This window comes from Hyperolius riggenbachi, chromosome 2, assembly GCF_040937935.1.
Source record: "Hyperolius riggenbachi isolate aHypRig1 chromosome 2, aHypRig1.pri, whole genome shotgun sequence".
NCBI lineage: Eukaryota > Metazoa > Chordata > Amphibia > Anura > Hyperoliidae > Hyperolius > Hyperolius riggenbachi.
In genome coordinates this window covers 56,247,778-56,267,659 of record NC_090647.1, presented here as the reverse complement: position 1 = coordinate 56,267,659, position 19,882 = coordinate 56,247,778, and the positions used below count along the sequence as shown (strand labels likewise).

The window sequence follows — 19,882 nt, the reverse complement described above, 5'->3', positions numbered from 1 at the left end:
CTGCTGATTATGTGTAAGTAGCCCCTGAACCTGTATAACTTAGATGTGTCAGTAATTAAAGGGATGAGTTGGCAACACTGCCACCCAGCTACTATTTCATGCCACCCGGGCTGGAAAAAAATTCTGGGGAGAACACTGCAAAATATAATGTTATCACCTCTTAGGGTACGGTCAGAAGCTGCCCACTGAAGCAAGTGGGCAGCTTCTGTGCTGTGCTGTGTTCAACTGTTTGAATGCTGTTCTGCTACAATGTTTTTTTAGTGGTAGTAGATTTTATGCTGTAAATAATCTTTTAGAGCAAAAGCTGAGTTTCATTTTATCTCTCAGTCAGTCTAAAGGGGAGTACAAGGAAATATCACTGGAAAGTGACATCTCTTAGGTAAAAACACAATTTTTAAGCCACTATAAAAGTAATAACAATTTGTTGAGATATTTGGTTGTGTGCAGTGACGTGTTGGGTGGCTCTGGTAACCCTGATGTTGTTGTGTTATGTACTATTACACAAGCACAGCTGTGGACCTCCACAGAGCCTCCCCTGCAGATAGCTGATCTCCTCACAAACGCCGCCGTTTACACAGATGTCACAATGTTTTAGCGGAGCCACCTCAGCTATCCATTTGATGTAAAGTATTTACATACACAAAGTACATTGAGAGGGCAAGGCAACGCTTCCATAGTCTAAAAACAAGACGGCGGCCATCTTGTCTCTTAACATTTGAGAAATTCTTTGAAAGGAAGAGTCACCAGCTAAGGGTGGAATGAGGTGGTCAAATATTTTTACCCACAGAGAAAGAAAACAGAGATATCCCCCATTGACTTGTTTTGGTGACATCAAGCTGGAACATTACCCCTGACCTGAAGTGACACATCGGCTTCTTGTTCTACCTCAACAGATGGTTCTCATAGACGTTCTGCTGTCTGATGACTCATTTAAAAAGCCAATTCAGAAGTTTCCAAGTGAAGGTTTCTGCTAAAAAAAATGGACTATTGAAATAAACAGTTAGGTGATTAATTGACCGCCTGTCAGCAGCTCCCTTTCACGGCCAGGCGCATGCTATCGCTTGGCACAGGCGGTGGACAGGTACCCTCCCACATGCAGTTGCCGTGCTCAGACATGACATTTTTCTCTACTGGGTAACGCTGCCTGTCAAACGTGACACGCCCGGTATTACCAAATGCTGCCATTCGGGTGTAATTGCAAACAAATGGCGATTGCGTGCGGCTGAATGTCTCGAAAATGAGCAGTTCAGACATCCGTGGAAAAGAGGCTTAAAAGAGCACTTTTTAATCATCGAGTTCATGAAGCCTCTGGTCAGTTAGACCAGTAAATCTAACTGTAAATCAGTATACAGGCAAGACCCGAGGTTCCACATGTGTAGTACTAAAACAGCTGTTCAGGTATATGAAACTTGGCAATCTGCCGGTGCCAAGTCTCGACCGGATTTCTCAAATAGAGAAGAGGTACAGAGGCCAAGAGGTGCCTCTGTTCTGCTTATACAAAGCAACATTTTGCAGCTAGTGGTGTGCCTCTTCTCTATTTTGGTTAGGTCCTCAAGGTTGAAGGATTGATTGGACCAGGTCCATTGTGATCAGCAGGTATAGGTTGAAAAGGGCGCCCGAGCTGCCTGTATGAAAAGGGCGCCGCCATAGACATCAATGTTATTTCTGGAAATATGGGCTACAAGGTGTAGAAAAGGGCGCCCGAGTTTTGATCTAGGCTACAAGCAGGCTCCCCTTTGTAGCCCATATTTTTTCTGCTACAAGGTTTTCGGCTACAGTAGGCCGCCCCTTTGTAGCCCATATTTTTTCGGCTACAAGGTTTTTGGCTACAGTAGGCCGCCCCTTTGTAGCCCATATTTTTTCGGCTACAAGGTTTTCGGCTACAGTAGGGCGCCCCTTTGTAGCCCATATTATTGCATTTTTTTGTAGCCTATGTTTTTATATGGGCTACAAGTGCTGGAAGCCGAATTATTTCATTCCCCCACTATCCATGGCGGCCTGGAGGGGGAATAGTAATTAACACATCTCGGAGTTTTTTTGTAGCCGAAGTTTTTATATGGGCTACACCAGGCGCCTTTTTTGTAGCCAAAGTTTTTATATGGGCTACACCAGGCGCCTTTTTTTGTAGCCGAAGTTTTTATATGGGCTACACCAGGCGCCTTTTTTGTAGCCGAAGTTTTTATATGGGCTACACCAGGCGCCTTTTTTTGTAGCCGAAGTTTTTATATGGGCTACACCAGGCACCTTTTTTGTAGCCGAAGTTTTTATATGGGCTACACCAGGCGCCCTTTTTGTAGCCGAAGTTTATATGGGCTACACCAGGCGCCTTTTTTGTAGCCGAAGTTGGTATACATGGGCTTCACCAGGTGCCCTTTTCATATAGACCCGATCAGCAGGCCCGCCTCTTCCATGTGAAGCCCCAGCCAGACCCGGAACAAGGCCAGCACCCAAAGCTGAGACACCAAAGTGCGCCCCTCTATCCCTCCCACTCCAGCCGTCACACACTGATTAGACTAAGAGGCACCCCAGGGCCCCCCAACCACCTCAACACCTTAATCTCTAGTTATCTGGCTTGCAGTTACTGCCATGTATCCCCTTTTCTTATTTCTCTCTGCTTCAAACACAATAGGGGAATGATTGCTGAGTGAGTTGTGCGCCCGCTCCTACATTGCGTCCTGAGGCTGGAGCCTCTCTTGGCCTCTGCCTCGGGCCCAGCAGCCTCTCCTTGCAAGTACTGTAACCCCCCCTCTTCCATGTGCAGCCTCTGCATCCAGCAGCCCCTCCTTACAAGTACTGAAGTCCCCTTTTGGAATTAAAAAAAGACTAGTAAAAATTTGCCATGAATCTGGACTTCATTAAGGCATGAAACACCCCTCAGTCCTGTATGATTTCATAGGTCCAGGAAATAAATAGGGTGCCTGTTGGTCTTTTCTGGAAAGTGACAGCCATTGTACAGAGGTGACATTAATTGACACTTTCTCCGTCTCCACCAGGAGCGGAGTGCCGATAATCACGTATGACAGTGAAAACGTATGTTATATTTAGCTAAAGGTTTTTTTATGCAGACTGGATAGACTGGAAATTCCAGCTCCTCTGCCATATCTTCATAGTTTTACTATAGTACCTGAAATAAGAATCTGCTATCTCCTCTTTTTGAAAGTTGGCCCCACCTTTACTGACGTACACTGGAGATGGCCAGGTTGTCATTTGCTATTTTTTTGGGAAAAAACGGAGACTGAGAGGTGGCCTGATTAACATGTATAAATACATCAGAGGGCAATACAAAAGATTGGCAGATGAGCTTTTTGTCCCTAGGGTTGTACAATGCACAGGGAACATGATCTGCATATGGAGGAAAAATGTTTTGTACTCTATTTCAAAATAGGTCCTTCACAGTGAGAGTGGCAAACATCTGGAATATGCTACCTAAGGAAGTAGTTATGGCAAACGCTATATCTGCATTTAAAGAGGGCTTGGATGCTTTTGTTGCTTAGAAGGGCATCCACGGCTATAATTACTAGATAATTCCTGGTAGAGTTGATCCAGGGATTTATCTGACTGCCATCTGGAGTCAGGAAGGATTTTTTTCCCTTTTAAGGCTGATTGGTCCAGGCCCTGTAAAGTTTTTTGCCTTCCCCTGGATCAACTGGGATATGTGCAGGTTCAGAATGGTGTTTTTTTTCTCTTTTTTTTCTTCTAGTTGAACTTGGACTGATATCTTTTTTCAACCACACTATGTAACATGATTCGTATTACGGTAGTGTTGAAATTTGTAACTTGGGTAAAGTCAAATTTGCCGGCATCTGCCTAGGTTGCTTTGTAGATGATCCAGCTCTGTTATTTGGGCAAGAGTAATAATAACAGTGAAAACAAATGGGATTTTGAAAATGGAATAACCAGAGGGCACACCCCTGGAGGTGTGCATGGAGGGGTGCCGGAAGCATCTCATACCCGGGGGCAGGGGCATTGCTAGCCCCAAAGATCGGTGGCACATGCCCCGGATGTCCTCCAAGCAGAGTCAGCTGTGGTGCCTCAATGGCAGGCATGCTGGGAGCTGTGGTACATCAATCAGGGGTATGCTGGGTGCTGTGGTGCCTTTATGGGGGGCATATTGGGTGCTGTGGAGCCATGCTGGGTGCTGTGATGCCTTTATGGGGCATGCAGGGAGCTTTGGTTCTTCTATGGGGGCATGCTGGGAGTTTTGGTGCTTAAATGGGAGACCCGTGGGAGCATGGGAGGTGGTCCATTAGAAAGGAATGCTATGGGGGAACTGCCAGATAACCTGGCAGCAGTCCAGTCCCCCAAGCAGAAAGCCAGACTAGCCAGCACAGGAGCCAGGTAACTCTGCCTAAGTTATGTTTATGTGACACTGCCTATTTATGTGATATGCTGCACTTCTGTTTATTGTATTTATAGAGGGGGGGGAATTTAACCAACATTCTGCTGGGTAGGCCTACTTAGACCGCTTGTTAAGTTCATGTAAATGTGGCCCCACCCATGACCACACCCACATTATGGTGCATGGCTAAACCCTTTTTCCGGCTGGAGTGCCCCGGATCTCTTACGACCCTAGCAACGCCCCTGCCCAGGTGCGTAACTAGGGTAGAGGAACCCCTGTGACTGCAGGATGGCCCAGAGGTGTAGGGGCCCCAAAGAGTCCTGCAAACTGTGTATGAAGAGAGGGTGAAGTATACAACTATGTAAAGATCTGGCCAATTCCTCAGTTTCTTCATTCCATTAATGAATGAACTGCATATTATTTAGGTGTGCAGCATATCATTTAGGTTTCATTTTGCCTTTTTGTTGAACAGAAACTCCCCCCTCGCCAAGTCAGTGACATACCTCACAAGGGACCGTCGCAAATGTCATTCCTCCAGCCTCCTTTGTGAATAGTCAGAGTCAGTCCCTGCCTAGGCATATACTGAAAGGTGATAAACGCCTTATTTAATTCAAACTCCGGCCCATGGGCCAAATCTGGCCCTCATAGCCATTAAATGTGGCCCTCAAGTGGTTCCCCACTTTGCATTATGTTTGGCCCTCTCTACACAACCAGGGAAGCTATACTGGAGGTGAATGCCTAGAACACCAGGGAAGCCATATGGGGGATACTTACCTCAGGAGGGGGCAGCCCCTCGATCCTAATGAGGCTTCCTTCGTCCTCTTCACCCTCTGGGGCCCAGTGCTGGTAACCCCCAAACACACGGCAAGGTAAATATTCACCTACCGCAGATCCTGCGCACATGCCCTAGTAGCGGCTTTCCAATCGGGCTCAGGTGGAAATAACTGAGCCAAATCAGGTACACCCTACTGTGCAGTAGAGCGGATGCGATCAAGCTTGGCCATTTCCACCAGAGCCCAATTAGAAAGTCGCTACTGCACCTGCGTACAATTGCGATAGGTAAATATTGCAGGTGCTACTGCGCTAGAGGAGAGGGCGTGGGGGGGGGGGGGGGGGGGAGAAGAGGGGTGTTACAGCATGAGATCAGGAAGTCTGCCTTTCCCTCCTCATCCAAATTCAACAGGCGGACCAGTCAAATAAAAGTACAGATTGAGGAGACCTGGGAGAAGCAGAAAGGTATGGAGCTGTGACATCGCTCGGAACGTTGTTTTATGTGCATACTGATTTGGTGATTTATGGGTTCAAGAGTACCTGTACTGAAAATAATGTAATGAATAAAATTGCCTGTTTTCTTTATACAGGATTCATTTATAAATTAGTCAGTGTTTGCCCATTGTAAAATCTTTCCTCTCCCTGATCTACATTCTGAAATTCATTACAGATGGCCACATCTTTGGTCCTTTCAGATGATCTCTGGGGGAATGCTTGTTTACAGAGTTCTGAAGCCAGTACAAAATATACCGGTCTTCCAGAATGCACTAGGTGTGTGTGTGTGTGTGGGGGGGGGGGGGGGGGAGAATTCCAGGTAGCTAATCAGCCTAGGCTAAATATCACTGGGAGGGTGGGGTCAGGGGCGGACCTACCATGAAGCCACCTTAATCACGTGATTCAGGCGGCAACATTTAGGGAGTGGCATGTGGACATACAGTTTGGGCCACCTGGCACCTGCCTCCTCTCTGCTCTCCTCCCTGCCTTCCTGGCACACACACTGCCCTCGTCATCCATGGATCCCCATCCACACCTGACTATTGGCACCTGCCGACACCAATCAGGCTCCTTTTGCTAACAATTTCCGATGGTCTCAAGGGCGGGACCATAGCACAATCATTGGGTTAATCACTGCATTGGATCAGTAGCAGTGATGCTGAGTACACACTATGAGATTTTCTGTTCGATTTACTGTCAGATCGATTATTTCCAACATGTCCGATTTGCTTTTCGATCAATTTCTGTGCACTTTAATAGGAAATCGATCGGATAATGCTCAGAAAACGATCGGAAAGCAAATAGAACATGTTGGAAATAATCGATCTGACAGTAAATCGACCAGAAAATCTCATAGTGTGTACCCAGCACATCTGACTGGCCATGGTGATCTCTCACCGGTGAAGCGAGCAGGGGTGGGCTCAGAGCCAGGACAAGGTGCTCCAGTATCCAAGGCTGAGACACCAAAGTGCGCCCCTCCATCCATCCCACCCCATTAAACCAGGGTAATTAGCATAAAAGCAGCAATCCTGAATAATTTACTGTATCTACTATAAGTCACTACAGTGCTGCTGCTGCTGCCAGCCATCCTCTACTTTCTGTTGTCCACTGGGGCTCTGCTACAGGTAGAGAGACACTAATCCACTTACCATCATTGTGTTACGGCCAGCCTTGTATGGCAGCAATGCACATTAGTAAGATGTTATGATAACACAAGCACTCCATTCCCTGCAGACCAGACCGCCTGGGATCAGTTTGTGCATCATCATATTCTGCTCAGAACAGGACTATGCTGACTCTCCCCGCACTGCACAGCTGTCCTGTACCGGCCCCTCTTAACTAGAAACACATCACACAAAGTGCATTTCCATCAGAGATTCTTCTCTGTGGAACAACAACAGAATCCAGCCCAGCACCAGACTGTATTGGAATCTGCAGCCCTGCTGGATGCATGAACTTTGCTTCATAGTTCCAGTCCTGCTCTCACATCATGTGGGTCTGTTTGTTTTTCTTTGCGATCGTTCTAAATTTCTGTTTCCCTACAGGCACTGGCACAGTTAGCTGAGTGTTCAGATTTAAAGTGTACCAGAGATTGGGGATTAGGAATCAAATATACATACCCGGAGCTTCCTCAGGGGAGAAAACACAAACTAGAGGCCCCTGTTCAAGGCAGCCTCAGCCCAAATGGCGTCACATAGGCACCCCACTTGCTATATGCCGGTAGTCACATGGGGCGCCCAAGCGGAAATACAGCAAGGACACTTGCAGGACAGTGTGACAGGTAAAGTATAAATGCACAGGCACCGGGGGTCACATATTACATTTGGAGGGAAGACAGCCAGGGGGGGGGGGGTTTCTGTCGTGTCCGTCGTTCGCGATTATCGTACGCCGTTTCCGCTGCGCACCCGATCAACCACATCAGTCTGAGATTTCCCAGCATCTCAGATTCAACCAATTTACACACAAAATCAATCAAATCTGCGATTGGGTATGCTTGTGGCAGCACCGATTTTCATCCATTTCAGTAGTAATTATCAAAACAGCTGGTTGATTGCCAATTCGACAGCTGTATGGCCATCTTAATTCCCCAAGGCTCAAGCCCCCCCCCCCACACACACACACATGTCCAAAGAGGGACTGTCCCTTCAAAAGAGGGACAGTTGGGAGCTATGAGTGAGAGAGCAGACAGTTTTTTTTCTATGGACCCTGCTACCTATACTGGAGGCACCTATACCTGGCTACCATACGGGGAGGGTGGGGTGGGGGGTTGGTTGAGGGAGTGGGTCACATCTAGCTACCATACTGGGAAGGGAGGGGGAGCCCACCTGGCTACTATACTGTGTGGAGGGAGCATGTTATTTCATGTGGGGTGTCCAAATTCCACATCGGTGCCCCTGAGATCTGTAGCTACGCCACTGGACCTCCTCCTAGAGTTTATTATTCTTCTGTAATTTATCATGTGAACATGTACCAATATTGATGATGTCTCAAACCAAACAACTATGTATTCATTTGTATTGCTAATGTCATAATTGAACTTTTTTTTTTCTTGAACTTCAATGCTACTCAGTTTGTTTTGTACTATGTACAGCAGTACAAAAGATTCTGGCGATGTATAAATTATTATAAAAAATTAATAGGAGGACGACTTTGAAAGACACCACAGACCTGTAGCACAGATCTGTCTTGGAAAGGGACAGTAAGATCACACCGTGCACTCGGGAAATTGGCTGCCTATAACTGATCCCCGCTGACAGTGCAGGAGGATGAGAACAGGCTGTACACTTAGCAAGATAGATGTGGGGCTTCTACAAAAGATACCAAGGAAACAGCATAATGTGTCCCACTGCTAGCTGTGCCACTCTCCAAGCCATCCAGCTTCTAAAGGGCCAGTCCTGAAAATACTGGAGCTTTACACACACAGCAGCACACAGGACTAGATTTAAAGAGACTTGGTACCATAAAAAAATGCAAATGTTGATTGATTTCCCAGGGACGGATCTAGGGGGGAGGGGGGGGGGCGAGCGGGTATCTTGCCCCAGGCGCAGTTTGAGGCAGCAAAATGAATGGCAGTTTAGGCGCCAAAACCTGACCTTGCCCCAGGCACCAACTGGTCTTGATCCGTCCCTGCGATTTCCACCCAAAATCGATTGATTCAGTTGATCTGTCCACACGGAAAATTTAACTCGATCGCCAGCGGGTCGTGAGCGCGATGTTAGCGGTGTTCAATATGGCGATGGCCGACGCAACAATACATCACCTGTCCGGCCAGCGGGAGTCCCCGCTCTCACTTCTTCTGGCGTCTTCTTGGTTTTCTCTTCACTTCCTGTCCTGTGAGAAAGCAAAGTTCAAACAGTAGAGGGCGCTCTACTGTTTGAACTTTCTGCTTGTCACAAAGGAAAAGGAAGTGAAAATGGAGTGAGAAACTGCAGGGACCCGTGCCGGCAGACAGGGACTGTAAAGCTGCTGGCGGGGAGAGGGGCACGAGGCAGCGGAACTTCCACAGGTTGTGAATCGATTTCATGCTGAAATTCACAATCTGTGTGCAGTGTATGGACAGCCATTAGATCCCTCTCTGATCAGATTCGATCAATCTGGTTCCTCCAGCCACCTTGAGACCGCTCCCGTCCCCCGCTAGACAGCCCGTTACTCTGGCAGAGTCACGCTTTATCGTGCATGTACAGCTTGGCACCGCATGCTTCCCCATCGCGTTCCAGTGGCCACTAGTGTTCAGCGCAGTAGTTGCTTTCAAGAGTCGCAGTGTAACTCGCAGGTTCTGCGTTACCTGGAGCACTTCCGCCGCACCGCGTTGCAGCTCAGTGTGTCAGGGCTCGCTGACTTTAACGGCAACGTGACCCAAACCGTATAAAAGGGGTCTTAGTGTATTATGGTGGGGGGGACTATTGACTCAGCAATAGTTCTAGTGAAGGTGAAATACCACTATAAGGCCCCGTTCACACTTGCGTTTTGGCAAGTAAACGGACCGGATCCTGATCAGAACCCTACGGTTCCGATCCGGATCCGGTCCGTTTGCATCAGGCATGCATCAGGCTGCCATCCGGATCCGTGGGCAAAAAATAGCGAAATTTAAAAAAAAAAAAAAATGTTGGGGTCAGCAGAAGGTGCACCTGGTGCACGTGTAGAATCAGGTTCCTCCGCTGTAGGCCTCACCTCCACCTCCGACATTCTGCCAAACAGCTCCAGCACGTCTGTCACTGCTGCTCCACACCAGACATGCTTGGCCCATGTGTCCCCATCCGAAATGGCAGCTTGGATACGCATAGGAAGTGGGGTAGAACGTCAGGTTTTTGTAGGCAGTGTGTTCTGTGCCTTCCGTTCCCCATTGGTTTCTGTGTTCCTGATGGTGCTGTCAGGCTCCGGTCAGGCTCCGGTCAGGATGCGTGGGCCGGAGATCCGGACACAAAAAATAGCGCATGTTGGAAAAGAGTCCGGAGTCCAGCTCCGTACTGTACGGAACGTACGTATGTGAACGTCCGCATAGACTTTACATTGCTATGCGGAACGTACGTTCCGTTTGTACAGTATACGGTCCGGATCAGATCCGGAAAATCCGGATAGCGAACGCTAATGTGAACCGGGCCTAAGAGTCAATTCTTTCTGCTTTTTCTGAAGCACTGCATGCTGGGAGTTTCAGGGAGACTGTCATCCACGCACAGTAAATCACAATATAGAGCAGATTTGTAGCTAAATGACAGACTAAACAGGTCTGCGAAGCATCTTCTGCCGAACACAGAATTATTCCATACCAGGAAATGGTCGTCAGATAATCTGCTACCCCGCCGCAGCGTGAGGGATCTGGGATGGGACTCGTGTGGCTCTGCCAGACAACTGTGCAAATATTTCTTCACAAGACAAGGCCCCTCTGTGCAGCTTCCAGCGTGCTCTGCCAATGTGGTGTCCCTGGAAGCAGGAGAGGCTGGGGGGGGGGGGGGGGGGGGGGGTTTCACACGCCAGGCTCGGGTGACCAATGGCAAACAGATGGCAACAAGAGACAGGCTGAAAGCTTCACGGCAGAACAGAAAATGAATTCAAAGCCCAGAATAGGGAAGAACTGAAGCTACCAGGCCGGAATACAAATGGATACATACTCGGATTTAAAGGAGAACTGTGACGTGTTAAACACCATCAAAAACTAAATAGCAAAAAACCTCACTGCAAGCCTAGGATAAGCTCAACGCCATTCTGCTATGCGAATATATGAAATCGCCGGCGGGAGACTTGGGCGCAGGATACAGCCGGTACACGGCTTATCGTGCTGCTGCACAGGTCCCGGTGGCGTTAATTATTATTCCCCCTCCAGGTCCACGTGGATGGTGGGGAATGATCTAATTTGGCTCCCAGCTATTGCCGGAGGCCGAATTATAGTGTTTTAAATGTAACTTCAGCTCCGTCTGACGGCGCCAAAGTTACTCACAGTGCAGCTATGGCCGTAATTCCTATTATGGCCTATGGTGGCGCCGGCTGCGCCCAAATATCCTGCGCTATTACAGTGCTCCTTCTGCAATGACCCCCCCCCCCCCCCACTCCACAGATAGTGGGATGTCTGAGGGCCTGTTTCCACTACACGCAGATTCTGCATGCAGAAAACTGACTCCAATGAATGCCTATGAGAAATCTGCATCAGAAAAATCGCGTTCAGTGGAAACAGGCCCATAGACATTCAATGGAGTCAGTTTTCTGCATGCGTGTAGTGGAAACAGGCCCTAAGGCTTCTCCTCCCCACATTCATCACCTTCCTCAGCGCCAGGATTATAGAGCCCATATCTTATACTGGTCTACACCACTCCTACAGTGATTTACCTACTCACACAGAAGAATCCCTTTATAGTAAACTCCACGGGACTAGGCTAAGTAATTTACTATATATCAAATGGTCCTACTCCAGCACAAAGTATACCATAGTGTTGTACAGGTAGTCTCCAGTTAACAAGCGAGATAGGGAACTGTAGGTTCGTTCTTAACCTGAATTTGTTCTTAAATCGTAACACTGCCAACTCTATCCCATTTTCCTCCAATGTCCTCCTGTATGTTCTCTCTGTTCCAGTCTGCCTTTATAAACCCCTGTTCCCTCAGTGTCTCCATCTGTGCCTCCACTGTTTATCACTACCTCCACTGTGTCCCCCGTTATGCAGGGCAAGATCATAGGTTTGCTTTAAAGGAGAACTGTAGTGAGAGGTATATGGAGGCTGCCATATTTATGTCCTCTTAAGCAATACCAGTTGCCTGGCAGCCCTGCTGGTCTATTTGGCTGCAACAGTGTCTGAATCACACCAGAAACAAGCATACAGCTAATCTTCTCGTCATATCTGTCAACACCTGATCTGCTGCATGCTTGTTCAGGGCCTATGGTTGAAAGTATTAGCTGAATTGCCAGGCAACTGGTATTGTTTAAAAGGAAATAAATATGGCAGCCTCCATACACCACTCACTACAGTTCTCCTTTAAAATGTGTATGCAGCTTAGGACACTCTACATAGAGTACCGTACCACAGCAGGTGGTCATTTTACCAAGCTTAAAAAATTAATTTAGATTTTGTAAAACAGAGTTACCTAAAAACTATAAGGTCTATTCGGATTTTTTTTTTCTTTTAACTTGTTCCCATTTTCATGCAGTTTTTAACAGCGTGTCGTTTTTTAACAGCGTGTCGGGTGTACGTTGGTCGGAGACTTCCTGTATCTTAATTCGGTCAGTAATAAAAAGTCTTTTCTTTTCAATGGTTCAGCAAGCAAGCACAGTGTCTAAGCTACAGTAGATCAAAATGGACAGTGCTCAATATGCATGCAATAATCACAACAGCGTGTACAGACAGCATAGATCTCACCAGTTACTACAGACAGTACTGAGAGTGGGCTCCTCTGTCCACGTCTGTGCAGCCTGGATGATACTGTAGCGTTGCAGCCATGCACAAGCAAGTCACAAGTGACAGGCAATTCCCCTCAATAATCTGGCAGCAGCTTCCAAAGGAAGCCAAGGTCTCACCGGTTGGGGCTTTGAAGGTAATCCACGCAGGCCTAGAGTAGTGTGGAGATAGTGAGCAGGCTACCCACTGACCACAGCTCATGCGTCTGCGACTGACGTATGATTCATGCTTCCGCCCACTTTCCACTATAGCTGGATACAGAATACCGCAGGGGCCAATAAACAGGTTTACTAAAACAGAAGTTCTATTATATCAAGGTTTACTATACCAGGTGTTACTCTGATATTTATAATGTCACTTGGCCAGGATGTGGACATTTCGTTCACTACATCAAAGTTTACTGTAACAAAATCTATGCAAACTCCCTAACCCTGATGAACAAGAACTAGGACCACTCCAACTGAATAGTCAATAGGTCCAAACGACCGGTTGTTTGGGAAAAAAAAAAAAATCAGACGTGTGTGTATGTACCTTTAGAGATTGTGAGCTCGCAAGGGCAGGGCTCAGGGGCAAACGCAGGATTTTTAAGAGGGGGGTTCCTGAAAGGTCCAGAAGCACTTATGTCCCGAGTGCTTCCGAATACAGGTGGCTCCATACTGCCCATGCACAAAAGTGCGCTGGCGTATTACGGAGCTGCCTATCTTTGGAAGTACTCAAGGACACTAGTGTTTCTGAGGGCTTCTGGTAGCAGCAAATGTGAACGGGGTACAGCGCTGGAACAACTCCCTAAGAGAGGAACAGGAGATAGACTTAGTTTGGACAATTCAGTGGAATATGCTACATAGTTTCACATAGCGCAAGCGATACCCATATGATGCAGGGATATATGCATCTGCGGAAGATGTCGGCGCTACATAAATACTAAATAATAATATTTTGCCTCACCAGGATTGCACTTTTATTTAGCTTTCCTGTAAGACAAGAACACACAGTCAGCTCTAGGGGAAGAGGGAAACAAAGGTGAATGAGGGAGGGCTGGTGCACACCAAGAGTGCTTCTGAGCATTTTTCAAATCAACAGTGATTTGAAAAGCGCTTGGCTAATGTTACCCTATGTGGGTGTTCCCACAGCAGCGTTGTGATTTTTTCAAAATCGCAGGTATACTGCATGTAGCATGTTTTTGAGCAATTCATTCAAAAATCGCTCTGAAAATCACTTCACAAAATCACACTCACAAATTGCTAGCGATTGCTATTGTCATTTTGGCGTTGCACTAGCCCAGAGAGAGGAGTGGAGAAATTGAGAATAGCCTGAGATGGAGCAGAGAACGTATTTGTATTGCAGTCCCACATCACACAGGCTACTTGCCTGTAATCGGACTCCTGTCCCTGTCAGTCTCTCACACAAGTCAGAAAGAAGCCCTCCTGGAGTCTAGGGACTGTCAAAAACTTTTCAGCTTGTTATCCACACCTTATCCACACATGCAGTCATTATAACAATGGGGAGAGACCAGACAGATGTTTGCCCACAGACCCTGAGTCCAGGCAAGCTCTGCATCATGCTGTGCACATTTACCAGCTTGCCTGCACTCTAATTTCATCATGTCTGACACTTCTGTGCTGTGGAGAGTCCAGGACTCCATAATCAACATTCTCTCACTGCAGGCTGCATCTTCTTGTGAGGGTTGTGAGGGAAGCTCGGCTGCCTCTCTCATTCTATGAGCTGGAGGGAGGCACCAGAAGTAAGAAGGGAGGGAGAATGAGGCTGTTTATATTATGCAGGCTTCCCTGGCTGAATACACAGCTCAGTGCAGGGGGGAGGTTCCAGACACCTGGAATAGCCCCCTCAGTTCGCTAGTGGGGCTCTTTCTCTATTGGTGTCTTGTGCAAGTTCTGTACATTTTTTTGATCACTGTATAACTATTATATGGTGTACCATTTCTGTATTCTGTATAGTGCTTATATGTTTAAGCACCAGTGTTTGTTTTCTTACTCTGTATAGCACCACGAAAAAGGATTGCACCATATAAATCGTAAAAAATATATAATTTTACAAAATCTGATTTTACTTAAAGCAGACCTGATCTCAGAACTTCCTCTCTGCTCTGAGGGTATGTTTTTCACTACTGCGGCGCAATTTCTGCGGGAAAATTGCGGCAACGAATCCGCATGCGGTTGCGCTGCCGTTCTTACACAAGGCGATTTTAACCAGGTCAATGCCGGTAAGCATTGACATAGGTTTCTAAGCAAAAACGCACATGGAAACGGCAGGAAGATTGCAAGACTAAAACGCATGTGGTTTTCCTATTTAATTACATTACCAACGAATCGTGTGCGGCGTGCGAATTCTGATGTTCTGCCGTGCAGATTTTTTCTGCACGACAAACCGCCCTGAATCCCGCACAAATGGAAACAGTCCCATTATTTTAATGGGTTATGCGAATCTGCATGCTGAAAACGCATGCAGATTCGCTGTAGTGGAAACGTACCCTAAAAGATACACAGCAGCATAATGACCTTTACAGAAAAGCTACAGCTGATACAAATCCTGCAATAAATCTGCAGTGTCTACTTCCTGCTTTCATGAAAGCAGACATAGGGTTAACATCCTGTGTTTACCAATAAGCTGCTCTGCCGTGGCAGCCAGCTGACACGCCTGAGAGATCAAATTACAGTTGTGATAAGTCACAGATGAGGGGGAATTAGACAGGATAAACTAAATACATACAGGGTGCATTTTTATATGCTTTCCTTTTGTCCTGTTCAGGTACACTTTAATCATTGTAAAAAAACAAAACAAAAACAAAAAAATGTAAATGTACAAAGGGAATTTATTACAAAACAGTTTAAAAAACATGACATAAAAACCTAACAGTAAGTTTTCAGTCTATATATTAAATAAACTCCATTTAAATAAAACATGTATATACATTAATTGGTTTTTAAAATAACATACAAAACAGATAAAAATCACAGTATTGGATTTGTTTAAATAGTGCAAAGTACTAAATTTCACCCAATAATTTGAAATTGTATTCCAAGTTAAAGGTTGTGCCTAAAACCAAATTGTACGCGAGTTATGCTGGGCATATACGGCGTCGAGGGAAGCTCATCAATCCAGCCTGATGGCTCAATTGATGATATCCGACGGGTCGTAACCCGCGGGCGGACAATAGCGGCGAATCAAGCGGAAGATAAGAAGCCCCGGCGGGGACGAGTGGGGATCCATCCGGGGCGGACGAGCGGGGAGTTGATCCGGCGGCTATTCGAGCCGCAGGATCGACTCAGGTATGCCCAGCATAAGGCTTGCTTCACACAAATCTGTACATTTCCAGTCCAGTACTGTCAGTTTGAGTACATTTGAAATCGGCGCCGGGAGACTTGGGCGCAGGATACAGCGGTATATAGCTGTTCCTGCTTCTGCACAAGTCCGGGCCGATTTAATTACTATTCCCCCTCCAGGCCGCCATGGTAAGTGGGGGAATGAAATAATTCGGCTTCCAGCGATTGCTGGAGGCCGAATTATTATGTTTTTTAAGCAACCTCGGCTCCGTCTTCTGAAGGAGCCGACGTAACTCACTGAGCGCTTCAATAGGAGTGATTCCTATTGAAGTCTATGGAGGCGCCGGCTGCGCCCAAATCTTGCAGCGCTGAAAAGCACTGCTCCGGTCAGTTTTGCATCAGTTTTCTATCAGTTTTACCGGAAATGTACACCTTGTGTGCGAACACACCCATAGAAACATACAAAACTGACTGGACCGGAAAGGTACAGATTATGTGTGAACACAGCCATAGAAACATTCAAAACTGACTCAAACACAAAAACTGACAGGACACCCTTTTCTGTGTGAACCGAGCCTAATCTAGGTCCAGGCTGAATGTGGAGGAAGAGATTTGATGCAGGAAGGAATCCAAGGCTCTACATCAGGGAGGGATCACACTTGTCTGTAGAAACAGATTGCCCAGCAAGCTTATGGTGAACCAGAACTGTGCAGGAACCACAGAATTCTCAGCAAGAGTTTTATATTTCTGGTGAGCATTTTAAACCCTTTTTTATTTTCACAGTAGCCGGCAGGGCCGGATTCACCATAAGGCGGCGTAGGAACGTGCCTACATGTGACTGATGATGGAAAGGTGGCTTACTCCTCCCTCCCTCGTTTCCTATGCACAGTCCTGAGCAGAGCATTATAGCAGAGCCAGAAGGGGGCAGGCTTGGGCTTGAAAAGACATCAGAGAAGACAGACTCAGCTATAATGATTCCTGAGCAAAGCCAGACTCAATGCTCAGTCGGGAATTTTATCAGGGCTGATAAGAAGCAGACTGAGCAGAGAAGAATGAAACAGAGAGCAGGGTAGGTGTTTTCTCTAATGTCCCCACTGATATATATGGTAAAATACATGAGGGTGCTTCGTCTCTGGTTCACTTTAAGGCCTTTGACACAGAGACCTGGGTTTGAATCTCGGCTCTTCCTGTTCAGTAAGCCAGCGCCTATTCAGTAAGTAGTCCTTGGGCGAGACTCCCTAGCACTGCTACTGCCTACAGAGCACATCCGTGTCGCTGCAGCTCTGACACTTAGTTGGCCAGGAGAAAAGTGCGATATAAGAGTTGTGTGTCTTGTCGAAAGTTATCAATGTTGGTGCAAATTCCCAGGATCCTCTGCTCACCTTCCTCACGGAAGGTAAATAAAGCAGTTGGACGCTTTAAATATAGGCCAATAAGCTTGATCTCAAAAACCGTGGTCAGGCAATCTGTGCAGTCAGTATTGAGGACTAGTCTACTGAAGGTGTATCCGTTGTAATAGTAAACAGAACACTGCAAGATGTGACTCCTCCCCTGCCTTTTCCTGCCTAGTACGAGAATCTCCTCCCCATCCTTAAAGGATACCTGAACTGGCAAGACATGATGACATAAGCATTGGTAATATTGTACTTAGAACGGTCCAAGTTTTTTTTTTTTTTCCATTTAAAGAGCTAATGGAGCAATGCTGTCGGTTAACAAATCAAGCAGTCAAACAGAAAGTTGAGCACAGACCTGGCTCTCCTGAAGGGTAAACAAAAGCAAAGTGTTCGACCTGGTTCATTCAGCTGCCAACAAAAAAGTCTGCCTAATAACCATTTCACTGTGACATACACAGTTAATGTAATGCCTGGTATACACCATGCAATAGACTGATCAAATTGACTATTTCCAATCACTTTTCTGAAACTAACCAGATCTGTCGGAAATACGGTAGTTAATTTGACTCGTCTATCTGTTGGGAAATTGTCTGGTGTGTACCAGGCATAAGGCCATTAAATGGGGAACAAATATGTGACTGCAGGAAAGTTCTATATACTATTGCTGTGACACTTCATTACAACTAATGATATCAAAGGTAGATTTTTTTCAGCTCAGGCTTGCTTTAATTCTGTCAGGACTGATGTAGGCAAAATCTACATCCTGTTTGTGGCTGTCAGTCTCTGACAGGGCGTACATTCCACATGTTCCTGTTGGCACTCCTGCCGCTGCTCTCTGTGTACCAGCCAGGACCAGATTTCATTGGTTCCAGACCCTGCGAACCAATCACAGCTCTAATGTTATGCTGGGAATACACGGTTAGATAGTTGCACCGGATTGAGGCGCATCACCGTTCGTCCCCTGGATCGATCCCCACGGGCGCTCCTTATCTTCCGCTCGTTTTCTTCCCATTGTCCGCCCACGGCATCGAGCGCCTCGCTGATCGGACCTGTCGGAAATTATCAATCGAGCCATCAGCGGCTCGATTGATAAGAAACTAACCATGTATTCCCAGCATTCGGTACACACCATCTAATTTTCTGTTAGATTCACCTGCCAGATAATTTCCAACATGTGGAATGGAACAACATGGAAATTATCTAACCATCTGCCTGCCTAGCAATTAAGCATGGTTCTACTCAGCAGGAGATAACCAGAAGACAATGCACCAGAGATAATGACCAGTCTCTACAGAAAATCTTGGGGGCCATACACTAGGCGACCAACCAATCATCCCATTCGATTATAATCAAATTGGTTTAAAATTGGTGCTGCCAATTGCATACCCGACAGACATCGACCAATTTCGGGACAGAAAATGGCCGCACAGTCGATCGCGCATGGAAAATGTCGGGCTGAGGTTGGTTGGTCGGGTGTGTGGTGGTACGGCGGCCGAATTGCGAACGAGCAATGAGACCCCCGCCGCAATGCATAAATGTATGCAGTGTGTACATTTATACATTACCTGTCCGGTGTCAGCCTCCACACAGTTTCCGTCCATCTCGCCGGGTCCCGGCATACACGCAGCGGCGCTCTGACGTCACAAAGGCACATAGCGTCTGACGCTATGCGCCGCTAGCGTGTATGCAGCTTAACGGCAAGATGGACGGATAGACCCGGCGAGCTACTACAGGACAGGTAATGTATAAATGCACAACACTGCATACATTTATACATTTTGGGGGCAGCGGTGGGGCGAACAGCGGCGGCTCAGCAGATTCCCTGATGATTTCATACTGAAATCGGATGGGAATCTGCCTGTAGTGTATGGGCAGATTCGATAGGAGATAAATTTGTCTCTTGGTCGAAACTGCCCATATTCGTTCTAAATGTATGGGCACCTTAACAGAAAAATCTAACAGAAAATTGTATGGTGTGTACTAGGCATTAGATTAACAAAAAAACAAACAAAACAAACAAAAAAAGCTCTGGTCTTTAATGCTGGGAATACATGGCTCGATTTAAAGCCATTTAGATGGCTCGATTGGTAATTTCCGACACGTCCGATCTCCTGCCCGATCGTTTCTGTGCTCGATTCTGAACGGGAGACAATGGAAAAAGATAAGAAAAACGAGCAAAAGATAAGAATCGCACGCAGAATTGAGCGTGAAAAACGATTGTGCGCGGAATTGAGTGTGAAAATCGAGCCCAGCATAAGGGGCCAAAGCCAAGCACCCCCGAAAAGGATTAAGAACTGCTGTGCTATTTTACCCATGTGGGCATTCCTGGACAGGTCTGTTAGGTAGAGTTATTTTGACCTTCCTTTCCAAAATCTACGGGAAGCGTAGCAGTGGTCAGAGAGCAGAACACAACTTGTATACAACATACTCAGATATGCAGCTCAGTACTGTTGCTGTTGGTATACAGATAATCAGCAGTCACAGCGACAACTTCATTGTGGGTCTCTGCAGCCTCGTGTCACTTCATCTTACTCGCTCTCAGTTTTTCCAAAGTCCTCTGCAAACACAAAAGAGGTGTGTATTAGATGTTTGTGACCTGAGAAGACGGACCGTTATTAATACTATGGAGCTTTTGATGGACTGAGGTGCTGGGGCAGATTTATGGAAAGGCCACAAAGGCCTAGGCCTTGGGTGCCTGAGCGCCTTTGAATGAAGGCTATG

The 19,882-nt window shown here is 46.7% G+C and overlaps 1 protein-coding gene across 3 annotated transcripts in view; it reads right to left on the bottom strand.

Annotated features, from left to right (window-relative positions):
- The window catches only part of CEP295 (centrosomal protein 295), a 198,882-nt gene that overhangs the window by 82,740 nt on the left and 96,260 nt on the right, over positions 1 to 19,882 (bottom strand). For 2 of the 3 annotated variants that reach the window (XM_068266808.1, XM_068266809.1), the window contains one exon: positions 15,299 to 19,718. The exons of the other annotated variant lie outside the window; for it this stretch is intronic. In XM_068266808.1, coding sequence (XP_068122909.1) covers positions 19,680 to 19,718 — 39 coding nt within the window. In that variant the 3' untranslated portion in view covers positions 15,299 to 19,679. Of the gene's footprint in view, positions 1 to 15,298; positions 19,719 to 19,882 lie in introns of those variants that run through there. 3 annotated transcript variants of the gene reach the window in all.